Source organism: Lingula anatina, chromosome 10 (genome assembly GCF_051362555.1).
Source record: "Lingula anatina isolate TDL-2025a chromosome 10, LinAna3.0, whole genome shotgun sequence".
NCBI classification, from domain to species: domain Eukaryota; kingdom Metazoa; phylum Brachiopoda; class Lingulata; order Lingulida; family Lingulidae; genus Lingula; species Lingula anatina.
The window spans coordinates 7,934,249-7,949,130 of record NC_141776.1 but is presented as its reverse complement, the minus strand read 5'-3'; the positions used below and the strand labels follow the sequence as shown (position 1 = coordinate 7,949,130).

The following is a 14,882-nucleotide window of genomic DNA, read 5'->3' as shown; positions in this document are numbered from 1 at the left end:
CGAAAGGACTGCGCTCAGTCAAGTGTACGTCTTCCTGGATTATTAAAATTCCTGAATGATCTATAAAGGCTGCCCTCTTCTAAGGTGAGGGCATATCGTGTTTTGGCCTGACGATATCGTTATACCTTTTGAACTGTCAGTTACTATGTAAAAACGAAATCTATGTATATTTTCCAAAAGACCGTATTAAATTTCCACGTGCATCAAAGAGGAATCTTATTCATTTGACTTGATTAGCTGGGCGCACAACAACAAGGCCCAAGAACCGGCGCGTTAACGAACGTTACATTATTTTCTTGTAAAGTCTAACCGACGAAGATTGAGACTTAACAGCCTGTCACCCTAGTAAAGCTGTTAGGGGGTAATTATCTAAATATACCCCCTAGCTGATTTGGTAGGCGTGACAGACATTTAAGCCGGTTAGTTGATAAGAATTTAGTGAGACTCCCCAGGGAGTTAGATTGATCCAGGTGGATCGATCTATGTATGAAAACCCAGTCATAGATGTAACTTACAGACATTCTGTCTCTTTATAAACTTATAATACTGAGGTAGCGTCTGTCACCTTTGTGTGCGGCAATGTGGTCCAGGATGAACTTCTGTTCTTCCCAAGACTTAATGGACACCAGGTGCGCCCCCATGGTACGACAGTCATTTTGTGCCTGCTGCCACGTCTTCTCCTCTCTCACAAACTTGTAGCACGAGCGTTGGAACTTCTCAAAGCCAGACGCACACTGGATATCTGTTAAAAATTATAGAGACAAGAATCCGAAAAAGATTCACAGAAGTGTGTGTACTGTCTGCAAAGAAAACAAAATTAAATAAACTACAAATCTAATTTCTGTTTTTTTTAAAGTAACATTTATTAATTTCAATTAAGCTGCTTGCCTATTTTCCATCAAACTAAAAGGAATATTTAATGATACATTCAGCTCAAACCCCTACTTAGTTTTTTCTGGGATTCCCCATCAGAGATAAAAGCTTTATTTTGCTGGTGCCGGAAACGGTTGGAGAGATTACAGAGAATGGTTTCGCAAACTGTGGACGTGATATCCGGAAAATAATAATTTGACGAATGAAATAAGTTAATCTAATTACATTCTATTCATGTTTATGTGCTGCATTTATGCTCCATATGTCAAGGTTTTGTAGGCAGATATTCTGTTAAAAATAACCCAAAATACCTTAAAATATATTTTTAAAAAAAGGTATATGTATATTTACCAGAAGAAAACGTTGAAATGTAAGATTAGAGTTACTAACCTGTTGTCGTTGCATCAAGGCAAGAATCAAGACTTTTTTGCACAGACGAAAGGAGCTCGTTCAGTTCTAAAGTCTTGACTCTAATGGCATCCACCTTTGATTGTACATCGCTGGTGCCGTTTGTTAGGGAAAGGACTCGTAGGCCATCCGCTGACTGGACAAAATTGCCCAAGAGCGATAAAAATGTTGCCAAGAGACACATCGGTAGCACAGACATTTTCACGAAGTGAGACACGTTTACAAGCGCGGCGTGTCGCTGGCGGCGGAGTTTTTATAGTTACGAGGTGTCCTGTCACGTGACGTAAACGTAACATAGAAAGTTGTGCCCTTATAAGGTAAAACAGTCGTTTTTGACCTTTTGACAACTCGTCGAGCATAAACCGTCAACCTTGAATGACAATTGCAACCTGGGTTTTAGATTGGGAACCCATTCCCATACCTAGATCGATCTAACAGGATCGATCCATCTCCGAGGGTTTCTCGCTAAATTGCTTTCAGCTTAAGCAGCTTAGATGTCAAGAACACCTACTGAAGCTACTTAACGATAATTAATTACCCCCTAAAGCAGTCTCACTGACAGTCATCTAAGCCTCTCAAGTTGATTGCAATTAAGCCAGAATCCTCTGGGGGGATAGATCGATCCACAGTAGTACGATAGTCTGGGAATGGTCCCTTATACACGCAGAAATAACATGGTAAACACAAGCGTTTTTCTGAACGGTGACATCAATGCGCATGACTTAATACAGGATAAAATATCTGTAGCAAATTTAAAAAAAAGCTTTGATATCAGTGATCCCACTGTCTTATTGTCATGAAACTGAGAACAAAAATTAAAAATAATTTTTATTTATTTATTTATTATTATTATTATTATTATTATTATTATTATTATTATTATTATTATTATTATTATTTTATTTATTTATTTATTTTATTTATTTTTATTTATTCTTATTTTATTTTATTTGTTTTGAGGGAGAGGGTGGACACAGACATAGCAGCTTTACTATTATTTTTCGAATATTAACCTTTTACCAATGCAGTTCGTCGGGGCGCTCCCTAGAGTAATTATATCCCTGTGAGGCCCAGTGCCACGGCTGGCCAATGTTAATCTTTGTCAAATCAGTCAATTGATAAATATGTAACCACCTCCGATGCGAGGAATGAAGAAGTGTGTTGGCGATTGTCTGTCACACCAAGTTTATTGACATACATACAGTGCAGAAACTGCAATAGGCCTACTTATGTCAAGTAGCCAGACATGAAACCAACTGTAAACGTGTCCTAGAGGGAAAGGCCGAAGGGACACGTAGGAGAGGGAGACAACAACTAACATAGATGGATGACATCAAAAGATGGACAAGTAAACCAATGGAAGAATGCACGAATGAAGCTAAGAACAGGAGAATTAAGATGGAACGTCAACCTCGGAAGAGATGGCACACATGGAAGGATGGATGAATGTGAGGAACTGCTCGGAGAATTCCACTGACAGGCAGCTCAGTCAGACTGATCTACGTCCTCATATAAGGATCAAATTATACAATAACATCAAGGAAAAAAACGACTGTTGATATTGTGACGGTACCTGAATCAGCGACATAATATGCAATGATTGTGATAGTGAAGATTGGTTGTGACATAGGTCACACTGCACGTAACACTGTACAAAGATATGCAGTACCCTCTACCAGGGCGACTGATAGATTTTACGGATATTCACAGATATGTCTCTAGCTAGATAGATTGTCATTTTAACTCTAAGACTTAGAGTTAAAATGACAATCTATCTAGCCAGAGACATATCTGTGGATATCCGTAAAAATCTATCAGTCGCCCTGGTAGAGGGTAGATATGCAGAGACTGTGATAGTGAAGATATAGGCTGCACTGCATGTAACACTGTACATAGATTTAAAATGATTGTGATAGTAAAGCTAGGTTGTGACATAGGTTGCACTGTATGTAACACTGTACAGACGCTCTGGGTCAAAAAGGTTGTCTAAACTTTAGTTCCGTTTTTTTCCTGCAAATGATCACATGACAGATGTAGGCCGTTTAAAGTAGAGTATGTATTGCATAAATTATAATTGGAGCATGCTGTAAAGACAAACGCTAATAGACACATGACTTTTAAATGCATTCTGGTGCTAATTGCGTATAAATGTGACGTAACATTCTGTGGCACGTCTTCAGTTTTGACCTTTTTGGTTTCTGTAGAAATCACTGGAAAATCATCTCTCAGGAGGTGCTTGATTTAAATTAGTGGCATAAGATATGGATATCATCACCAGTATTTCGGATTTTCTTAACCTTAAATGTTAAATATGGTATATGGGATAAAAAAAGACGATTAGAAATGGTATACAGCCGTCATGTGATCATTTGTAAACAAACCACATAGGATTTTTTTTGTATGCTTCACCTGACAAATGAAAAGTGTTGAAATTACCAAGAAAATAATTTTAGAATACTCATTTTTAAGATAATAGATGCCATTTAAAGATCTAATGCTCACTGCTTGCCTTCTTAGACAGGTCAAGTGTAAGCAAAAATAGAGTTATGGTTTGTTGATCTATATGCATTTATTTGAATTAAAATTATATCCATGTCCAGAATTTATATCCGTGTTGAAACAAGATGAGTACAAGAACATAAAGCTAACAAAGCTGCAAATTCTCATGAAAGTTGCACAAAAAAAGAAATTATTATATTACCAAAACAATGTTTTAACTTTTCTGAATAATTTTATTACAAGTTGGATAACAAACTCAAATTTGTTGGCCAGGGGCTAAACTAATATTCATATAATTGAACCACTTCAATGGGCTCTGTTTATACTGTGATTTGATCACTCCTGAAGAGTTTTTTCTTTAATGCTCAATACCACATTTACTGAGGAGGAAACAAAGAATTACATTTCATAGTGTTTTGTGACAATTACTATTTCAAATATTCCTCAAACAGTCACACTTCCAAAAGTGAATCAATCAATAAAACAAAAAATAACAAATAAAAAGGAATGAACAACAAAGCAAACAAAATTATTGGATAAATAATATTTCAAAACATCATTTCCTATATTTACAGTTCTTCAGTTGCTCTCATGACGAGTCCTTTATAGAGCACACCGCGAGATGCTAACTGGGAATATGTCACAAACAGTGCCAGCCCTAAGTTTACTGCCACCATTCCCGTCAGGAGCCCTGTGTATGGCTTATACCCAGTCCAGAGAAAGTTCATCACGCTTTTTGGCTGGGTCAGAGGTGGCACGCCGCGTGTCTGGTAAAAATACGCCAGGCACATGTTGGTCAGCGAGCCCCCGACCACTGGATAAGCAACCCCTGTGGTCAGTTGGATCAAACTTGACCGCATCATGAAGCATGTGGAACACGGCTCATCGCTCATGATCATATATTCAGCGACCCAATAGGACTGAAACACAGCACATGCAATTGCTGGTGCTGCCACAACCGTGAATGCAGCAGGAAAAAGTCCATTTTTGCGCCCCAACATATGAAATCGGCGCATAAGATTATTAATACCAGATGCGGAGGCCAGGACTGCCACTGACAAACCAAGTGGACCATATTTATAAGGCCACCTGAAAAGAAAGGTCAAGATAAGGTTAAATATCTAAGATCAAAGTATCAAATAATTAAAAAGTTCGTTTTTAATAAGTGAAGTTCAGGATAATTAAAAAGTGTTGATGTTTAGCCATCGCAAATATACCTGCACTTCCTTACCTTGTAAAGAGTAGCTCACCCCTAGGGACCCCATTCCCACAGATTTTAGATCGATCTGTCCCGTGGGGAGTCTCACTAGATTACTGTCAGCTTAGCCAGCTTAAATGTCTACTTAAAGCTGTAAGGGGGTAATTAACTTCTGTACGTGGTCAGCTGACAGCAATTTAGCATGAACCCCCAGGGAGTTGGGTCGATCTAGTTGGATCGATCTAAATCTCTAGGAATGTGCTCTATGACAATCATGGGCGTCTGCAGGGGGAATCAACGGAGTCACTTGACCCCCCTGGAATTTTGGCAGGCACATTAATTGCAGGTTACCAGCAAATCATTATCTCACCCTTTAATGATTTCGACCCCCCCCCCCCTGGAAAATTTTCTGCGGACGCCCATGATGACAATGCCTGGGTCTTACATGTAAACTTGTTACAAATAATCTTCATTATAACAGCATAAGTGTAATCATAGGTGTTAAAATGCTTTATGCAGATATGACCCTAGGTTTAAAAAAATCCTCTGAACATTTATCATGGGACCCAACACCTAACCTTGACGAATCTCAGAATTGAATTAAAAAACATGGAATTCTGCTTTTCAGCAGAAAAAGCTCATGTCTGTTTATGTAAAAAAAGGCTTGTCAATCCCCCATTGTACTAAAATTCCAAAGTGCCCATGTACAGTATATCCCTGATGATAAGTCTCTCAATCACCAAAGTTTGAACTTCTTCAATCTAATGTTGTAGGAGATAGCAGAAATTACAAAATGAAAAAGATCAGACAGGTGATAAAGTCTCATGATATTATACCACCGGCAGGAGTACTAGTAAGCGCATTCAAGTGTTGAAGGAAAGGATGTGTGAGTTGTGGAGAAATAAGGTTGGTGAGAGTATTTTATAGGGAGAAGTAGGATAGAGTATGTGAGTGTGTGTGTAGCAATCAAAGGCCTGCCTCGGTGGAGCAATGGCTAAAATACTACTACAGTTATGACTAGATCTTTACAATGGACAAAAGTGGCCAAACTTCCAGGTACATAATTTTATAATCACAACAGTTACATTTCTCTATATCCTTTGTGGTGCTTTTGCTGCATAGAATAGGACTATAGAATAGCTTGCCTTTTAAAGTCACAACTAATAAGAATCTTGTAACTTTAGGAAATTATGAAATTAAAAAATACAGTGCTGCAGCTTATTAAATTCACAGCCCCCCCCCCCCCCCCCCCCCACTAAAAAGATTAAGTATATCAAGTAACTATTAGACAAAATATGGCCTACCTAGTAAAAATACTTACAACTCAATTCCATTAGATTCACTGATCTTCTTGTAGAATAAAGCCAAGCGCTGTTTGTCTGAGAGAAGTATGGCGCCCTCTGGGGCCTTCCCTATAGGATATTTGACCATTACCCCAGGCGTCTTTGTCACGTCTTTTTCCATGCTGCTATTTTCCTGTGCTCACTACCTGGCTTCTGAAATTCAGAAAGCAATGCAGGAAAAAAAAAAAAATATATATATATATATATATATTGTAACGCGCGGGGTCGCCGCGTCGGCGCACGACCCCGGACGCAACGTGGGAATCATATGTTTCATCAGGGAAAGTATATCCCAGTCCTTCGAAAGAATAACAAAGACATGTGGTTGCGTTTCAAAAATTATTATTTTTAAACCTAAAAAAAAATGAATGCAATAAAACCCCTTTCTCGGGAGATACATAGTGGCTCAAGCCTTATTATTTGTTATAAAGTCAATTCAAATCGGAAGGTAGCGCGGCATACGGCGATATCTAACCATGACGACGCCCAGGACAGATGGCGACAACATCTTGCACCTGGGGACGGCGCAGCGACTTCAACGGAACGCAACGCAACGCGTCTTTCTATGGATGCGGAATCATGGATTATGGCAGGATGAAAACAGGATTGGAATCGGAAAACTTCAAGAACATCAGCGGTGGACCCCGGTTCGTTACAATATATATATATCAGACTTTACGAAAGGCGTCGGACCGTCGGACATGCCTGGCAAATTTCGTCTCGGTCCGATAAAAAATCCTGTATCGTCGGACCTTATGTCCGGCGAGTTTTCAAACTGGCTGGGCATGTGTTAATATAAGGAATACGTTGTTGTTTCTTTTCTGGACGATATATTTTACTTCATTCGAAAAGAGAGACGGGGTGAAAATCTTGGGGAGTTCCCAGCTAATTATACATAATTTATTAACCTCAGTTTCACTCACAAATACTATTTTGTGACTGGCTGAGGTTGGGGAATTCCTGAATGATGTAATGCACAGTCTCGTTTTCGTTGTCGTAATACCCTACACAACAAAATGGCCGCAACACATGTGCTCGTGCTATTTGCGTTTTTACAGACTTGATCCTCTGTTTCTTCATTATCAGTCGTACACAGTACTCATGGATAAGCCTTTTGCTTAGAAAATGACGTTGTTGAACTTTAAACATTTCGTTGGTGCAAAGCGTGGCAAAAATGAAAACGAAGTGAGGAAGAGAAACGAAGTTTAATAAAATTGGAAAGAAGGTAGGCCCTGGAGGACTTATGATCTGTAGGAGAGGAAAATAGTGTGTGCCGAGCGTCGGGAGTACTAAAGTTATCATTTTGATCAATAGCAACATAAATGTTACAGCTTTATTACGGGTTCTTAAGTTATGGAACATATGTATACGTATTTGCATGTACCGTTCATCACGAGTTGGAGAAAGTGCACATGAACTTGATGAAAGCTCGCAGTTTGAGTTTCTTTTTATAAAAAAAAAAGAAATAAAATGAAGAAGGAACTTAGACTCGGACTGGACAGTCTCTGTCAAAGCTTCAATTGGATGAAAGAGACTGTCTTACTGTGCTGTTTCAAAATGCATATGTTATTGCCAAATCAACGTGTAAAATGGTTATTTGATTAACAGACGTTTTTATGGACATACATTTGATATTACTAGCTACACATTCTTCATACTTGTAATGTTTTAAGTCCTTGTGTCATTCCACAGCATCTTTTTCATTAAATAAAAAACTTGTCTTGCAAGTAATTTTTTGCCTATTTTTTTTTTTTTTTTTTTTTTTACTTTTCTACAAATAAATATATATCAAAAAATTGATATTTGATTTAATGTCAATGATTTAAAACATTAGAAAAAACACATGAAAACACGAATAATGGTTTATATTTCTATTTTTTTACTTCGGTCTGACAGATTTTGTTTCGGTCTGACAAAATTTTCAGGCTTGTCAGACCGAATGTCTGACAGATTTTTTGGCCTTTCGTAAAGTCTGATATATATATGCACATCCACAATACTGGGTAACAACACTGGGACACAGACAACAGAGCGGCATGATATGCACGCTTTCATTTTAGAATACTCATTGTATTTTGTTTTATATCCATTAATTTAGGAAATTGTAAGATTTAACAAAAATAAAAAATTTTGAAAAGAATACAGTCAATTTCACAGAGTTGTGAAAGCATGTTGTGTTCCTGAATCGACAGAGGCGACATGAAGTCGTTTTTGACGAGTAACACACCAAAAAAGTAGTCTCATTTAATTTCTGTGTGAATGGGTCATTACATCATCAGTGGAAATCTCCACTCTTGATGCTAAGTCCCTGAGATCAAACTGAATGGAGAAAGGAATCTACACGCAAGCTGTGGTTTCGCTGACATGTGTCTGAAGGAAAGGACGAAGAACAATTTTTGTTTTTCTCTAGTGTGTGTGCCCTAAATGATCCCTGATATGACAAAAAAAAAAAACAAAAAAAAACATGACAATACTCTTCTATTATAACAAACAATTTTGTGTTTCCAAACATTGCTATGTATTTTGAACTTTTTAATTCTTAGCCAAAAATGACACTAAAAATGTGGAACACAGACATAACAGTCTGTTTTGCAGCGGTTTTGAATTACCTGAGCGTGTAATCACATATGTTATGACCCAATCCTGTTTCGGATTATTGGCACTGTCACTTGTATAGCTTGCATAACTAGCACATATAAGTCTGCTTTTCGACAAATATCTTTTCTAAATTACATGGTGACGATTGTAGGTCATATATACTCTTCTTATGCCTAGATTTTATCAGCAGGTAGCACATTCTTAAGTTCCAATTTACAAAAGCAATATGTTTAAGCTAAACATCAACCCATACAAAATTAAACTTACATATATCTCTTCTTCACACTGTCATGTAACACATGGGTCCGCCATGTGCAATGAAACCTGGGTAAGGGAGCAGCTGTTATTTTGAATGCAGCTCCTAACTTCCGGTCTGAAGTAACGCTCCCTAAAAGCGCGGTGTGACAGAAGTGGAAGGAATCGTAGTCCGCTCCCCAATATTTTGTACAGGTGACATTCATCCCATTTACTTACCCCAATACTCCGACCAACCCTAAACTGTGCTTATTATATGGGAGCCCGGACTTCCGTTCCTAAGACTACCACTTTGCATGTGAAAGGTGGAAATTAAGAAGGGGGGGGGGGGGGGAGGCAGAGGATATATACAGTGTGGTGTCTTCCCAAAGGGTATAAAAACCCCAAAAGGGCTGCTGCATAATCGAATACTGCGTTATTATTCGTCTACCAATCTGTTTTCTATATATATTTTTACGTTTTTACCGAGTATTTTCGCATCGTCTACCAATAGCCAGCCCTACACTGTACGTGTCTCAGTCGGTGCCATTTTCACCTTTTCAGCTGAATGGCCTTTCGGATTACCTCTTTCCTAAAGTCCACTTGTCCAAAACAGGGCTCATATTGGTCCGAAAGAAAAAATTGGCAATAAGAATGGACATGCATAGAAATAACAAGACCTTGACCTTTGTCAAACGTTTTATTTTTTAATTTATTATTATTTTTTTTTAGGTTTATTAAGAATCGTCATGTAAAAGTTAAACTACATGTACCGGGTACATTTAAGATTTCAGAGAAAAATTAATTAAATCAATTAAATCAAATACCTTTTGAAAACTAATGTGAAAAACATTACGGGTCCAAACAAATTTTTAGTGGGAGCGACGTAGGACAAAGGGCCCACGGCACGGACTGGTATCTAGATGCCATTGCGCCTTCAGATATATATGACTTATTAACAGTTTAGAGCAGGTAAAACTGACACGCAGACTGCTCGTTGGATAACTGATTTGGTACCTTATAACTCACCAGTTGTTACTTCAGTTGTTCGGTAAGGTGAGCCAAAACTACGGTCTTTCCTCTGTAACCAACACCTTCTAATGTTATGTGTTAATTAGGTGGGACAAGTAATTCCGACACCTGCCTGTTCACCCTGACGTACGCTAGTACATAAACAGACTTTACGACGGTAAAAATGCCATTTGGTCTGACAAGTTTGAAAATTCTGTCAGATTGAAACAAAATCCGCCAGATCAATGCGAAATTATAGAAATGCTGCAAACCAATTGATGTTTTAATGATTTCAGGTGTATTTTTTTTTATCGTATTCAATCATAGAAATGAAATTCTCAGATAAAGTGTTATCTATGTACCTCTTAAAAGAGATCTAGAGAAAAAAGACATTTCCATTTTTTAATACTTCACATATTTTATTACTTATCATATATCTGGCTAGATTAATTATATATATATTTTTTTGTAATGGAACAGTTTAACTGTGACAATAAATGTAATAATATATGAACATTTATTCTTGTTACTTGAGCTTCAGATATCCTGGTTTCCTCAGGTATCATTGTCCCCATTCTGGCCAAGATACTGACAGTTTTCATTCTGCAACTTAATCAGACAAAATCTCTTTTATGCATGAAAAAAAAAAAATGGCCTTTATCTTGTACAATTCACTTGCCATTGAGTTCAGAAATACATAATTCAATAAATAATGTTTTTTTTTTTCGACAACGCGTTCACCATGAATTCTGAGTCGCTGTATCGTGACAGAGATTCCCCCGTGATAGAGAGTTCGCTTCCATCATTTGTATTGTACAGGTAAACCTCGCCCAAGATTTTGACCCACTTAGCTCACCCTAACAATTATAACTAATTGGAGGGCAGACTTTCTGCTACACGGATCCTCAGTTTCGATACACCTAGTGTATTTTCCTCTTAGTGTTGGTAATTGAACCCCGGTAGTACTAGTACACAGGGGCGGATCCAGGAATATTTGAAGGGGGGGCGCAGATTCGAGGCCAATCTGACCCCCCTTTCCCACCCTTCCTTTGGTTTGGTGTTCGGTGAAGGGCCCCGAAAATTTTTGGTATTTTAGAGGGCGAACGAAGCCTTTTGGTGCGAATTAGAACTATAAATCAGCAAGTCTAATACTAATATTCCAAGAGGGGAAAATTTGTGTTTTTTTTTCAGAGACTGAAGGGGGGTCAGGACCCCCCTGACCCCCCTCTAAATCCGCCACTGGTACTGAGTACCCATCAGTAACGTCTGGATATAAGAAGTCATGAAAGTTCTTGAATTCTTGATGAGTAGCAAACCCTGTGTAAAACTTAACAGCTTCTGGTTTCTTTTTTCCACAACTTCATGCTAAAAGTGTTTTCTGTCTTTCATCTTCTTCAATTATTTCGGATCTTCACAATGTTCTTTCCACAGATCGTTTTCTCCTAGATTCTTTTTTGTCTGTTGCCCGCTATTACTTAAGATTCTTGAATTTCTCTGAAAATTCTTTTTGAAGATCGCACACTTTTCCTTCCATTTCATTAATAATCCCAGTATTTTTTTTAATCAAAGATTTTAGCATTTTGTTAGTATCTGAATATAAAGTACAGTAGGAAAGGTCATCGTGACCTCCGATGTCTCTTTTTGCATTTTTAGACATCTCATATTCACTGATACGCAACGGTTATCTTGCCAAGGTCCCCACTCCCCCAATTAACTATACTTTTTTTATTGAAACATCGTTGGTCTTATAAAGGGTTAATAAATCTTCGTATAAGATCTATATTTCAAAATAAAAACATTGTAAACAACTCATAGAAACATTATATATTCTGTTTTACCACAAAAACGGCAGTTATAGCTATTATTCTGATATCTGTGCTTGTCATCAGACCACGTGACGTCCAATGATGGCTATACTCTGTAATAATCTCTTAAGAGATTATAACATAAAACCAAACTTTTTAGAAAAAAATCAGGGATTAACTTTGAATGAAGAAATGGATCTGTTAACCATTGGTTAGTATGGGAAAATTGTTGTTTACTCCGGGAAAATTCATTTTTGGACAAAACGAACAGTTATTATCCCTTTAATATTATAGGTTTCTTCCCGCCTTCAAAATGTTTCGTGCCCTATTCTTGGCCCAAACCTGCTAAACTTCCCTTTCTTTTGGGAATTTCCGATGTTGTCTACCCGTATTTATCATTCTGACTGGTCTGTTGGGAGCTTATAAAATTCCTAGTGTCGATCTCGCTTATTTTTATTGTGGCAGTGGGGAACATAGGCCCTGTTTCCAATCTGTCACATATATAGGCCCAACTTCCAGTCTCTCACCTATACATGTACCGGGGTATAGGCCCTACTTCCAGCCTTGGAATTATATATATATATATATATATATATATATATATATATATATATATATATATATATATAACAAGCACTCACTGTTTGAAAAATGTCGTTTTTGAGTGGGACAATTAAACTTCTGTTACGTCACCCACCCACCCACCCCTAATACACACAGCAACACACTATTTCAAATGATCTATAAATGGAAAGCTCCCAACCCCATTATTTTTAAATTTTGATCTCCCCTCACCCCCCCCCCCCCCAGACCTTAATCCACGCTGCAAGTGTCTGAGAATAGTTTTTTGTCATGTCCTGCATTACAAAGGCCAGTTTTCATTACCTTTAATTTTTTCAGTTTTAAACTTTAATTTTCAATTGGTAAACCACCCAGATATTGGATTGCACTGGCCATAAATCTGGGTCTATTTATAAAGTTCTGGATTTATAGTACTTATGGGTTCCACAAAAGTGGTGGTCATGTACATGCCCTACGGAAACTTCAAATTAATGTTATTTTCTAGGGGGAGAGTCAATCAAAATCCACCTTCCGCCATCAAAACTTCAAAGTTTTCTTAGAAATCTCCCCTCCCCCTTCCTAGAAACATGAAAATTTTACGTTATAAGTATTTGGAGTCCTTTACTTGTAGTAACAAGCTTAAACACTGTTAAGTTAAAAATGTAATTTTTGAATGGGAAAATTAAGTTTCTGTAGCACACACACTATTTGAAAATATTTTATATACATGTAACCCCTCCTCCCCCCCCCCCCCCCCAGGTTTTCAGACCTACTTGCCAATCGGACAAGTGCCTCAAAAAGTTGATGTCGAGCCCTGCCAAGTATTCACGCTACTTCTCTCACGAATAGCCCATACAACCCCATTATAACTTCAGGCTCTTATGTATCTATAGGCGATACCCAAGTATACTTCCAAGCTCTTACATACGTTACCCTTTTAACTATTTCTTAGTACTTCCATACCATTATCAGAACCAGAAACCACACATTTACAAGTAGTGACAACTAAATCCATTTCTTCTATCCTAAAGAAAAGATAAGAAAAACAGTAAAATATATTTGTAACAAGCCTTCATTTAAATTTCTTTTTAACGCTATTTACATCCATTGTACGTAGTCCCCGTTCTTAGAATATTTGGAGAATACTTTTAATCTTATAATTCAATATTTTATACAACCTTGGAACTTTCTTTCTTTCAGCTTGCGGCCAACCTGGTCGGATAAATTTTCCAGCTTATGTCAAATAATTTCATGATTGAGATTCCAATATAAGCTAATAAAGATTATTTTGCTCATTTAGAATAGTTTGTAATATGTTTACATGGTTTTGATAGAAAGATTTTAGCCAGTAACTTTGACTTTCTGTTGTATTATACTCATTTATTAATTATACATTGTAGGGGCCTACAGTGTTGAGATGCAAGTAAAGTGTATTATTTTAATGCCACTACCGATGGTAGCTGCTACTACTACTACTACTACTACTACTAGGCCTACAGTACTACTACTTACTCAGTAATAACTCAGAAAAGTTTTATTTTGGATGAATTGTGATGAAATTTTCGGGATAGGTCCAATATGGGATAACCATTTATAAGTGTCATTATAACTAATGTTAATTGATATGATGTCAACCATTTAACCAGTCATTAAATTAAAAAAAATAAAGGTGATCGGAATTATTAAATAATCAGTTGATCAATAATGTATTACTTATTAGGATAACTGAGTTAATGATTTTTTAACTACGTAGGTAATTAATACCGGTAACTTTTAAAAGTGAGATAAGAAACCTAGATAGGGGGTTGTCAGCACTCTCTTTGTGCTTCTCTAGCTAGGTTTAGGTTTAAATAACTCAATGTCTTTTGCACCAAGGACCCTTTCATTGGCGGATTTGGGCCATATTATATCTCACTTTATACATTATTGAGTGCTTTAAAAAATGCTTCAGATACATTTTACACACTCTCTCTCTCTCTCGACGCGCGGATACCTGCAATTCATGCACAGGCCTACGCTTTTTAAATTAATAAATTCATTTTTTATCACTCATTTAGCTATCCACCTATTATAAATTCAGTCATTTATTTAGAGCATCAATTTGCGAATGAAAAAAATTAAATACAAATGCACCTACGGTATAGGCCTATGTATGTGTGTAAAGTTTATACTGGTGACGATCGCAAATTTTTTTCACCCAGTTTGCATCTATAAAAATACAGCTTTGCACTTTGTTTTGCAGCATGCGCTTTATATTTCTTAATAAATTGATAACAGATCGGAAACGACAGCAGCAGGTCGCTGGGGACTTGGATATAATTGATGATCCCTCGGTCACGTGACACTCATCGT

General features: G+C 37.3%; 2 protein-coding genes across 2 annotated transcripts; both read right to left on the bottom strand.

Moving 5' to 3' along the window:
• Window positions 1-521: 521 nt before the first annotated feature.
• LOC106169299 (snaclec crotocetin-1-like) lies at window positions 522-1,528 on the bottom strand. The gene is made up of 2 exons (XM_086996937.1): window positions 1,264-1,528; window positions 522-742 (listed from the first exon to the last, which is right to left on the bottom strand). The coding sequence occupies exons 1-2, from the start codon at window positions 1,478-1,480 to the stop codon at window positions 531-533; spliced, it is 429 nt and encodes a 142-aa protein (XP_086853063.1). The 5' UTR covers window positions 1,481-1,528; the 3' UTR covers window positions 522-530.
• Window positions 1,529-3,992: 2,464 nt separating this feature from the next.
• Window positions 3,993-9,368, bottom strand: LOC106169284 (uncharacterized). The gene is made up of 3 exons (XM_086997970.1): window positions 9,187-9,368; window positions 6,300-6,474; window positions 3,993-4,869 (listed from the first exon to the last, which is right to left on the bottom strand). Exons 2-3 carry the CDS (start codon window positions 6,440-6,442, stop codon window positions 4,350-4,352), a joined length of 663 nt encoding a protein of 220 aa, XP_086854096.1. The 5' UTR covers window positions 6,443-6,474; window positions 9,187-9,368; the 3' UTR covers window positions 3,993-4,349.
• Between the last annotated feature and the right edge of the window lie 5,514 nt (window positions 9,369-14,882).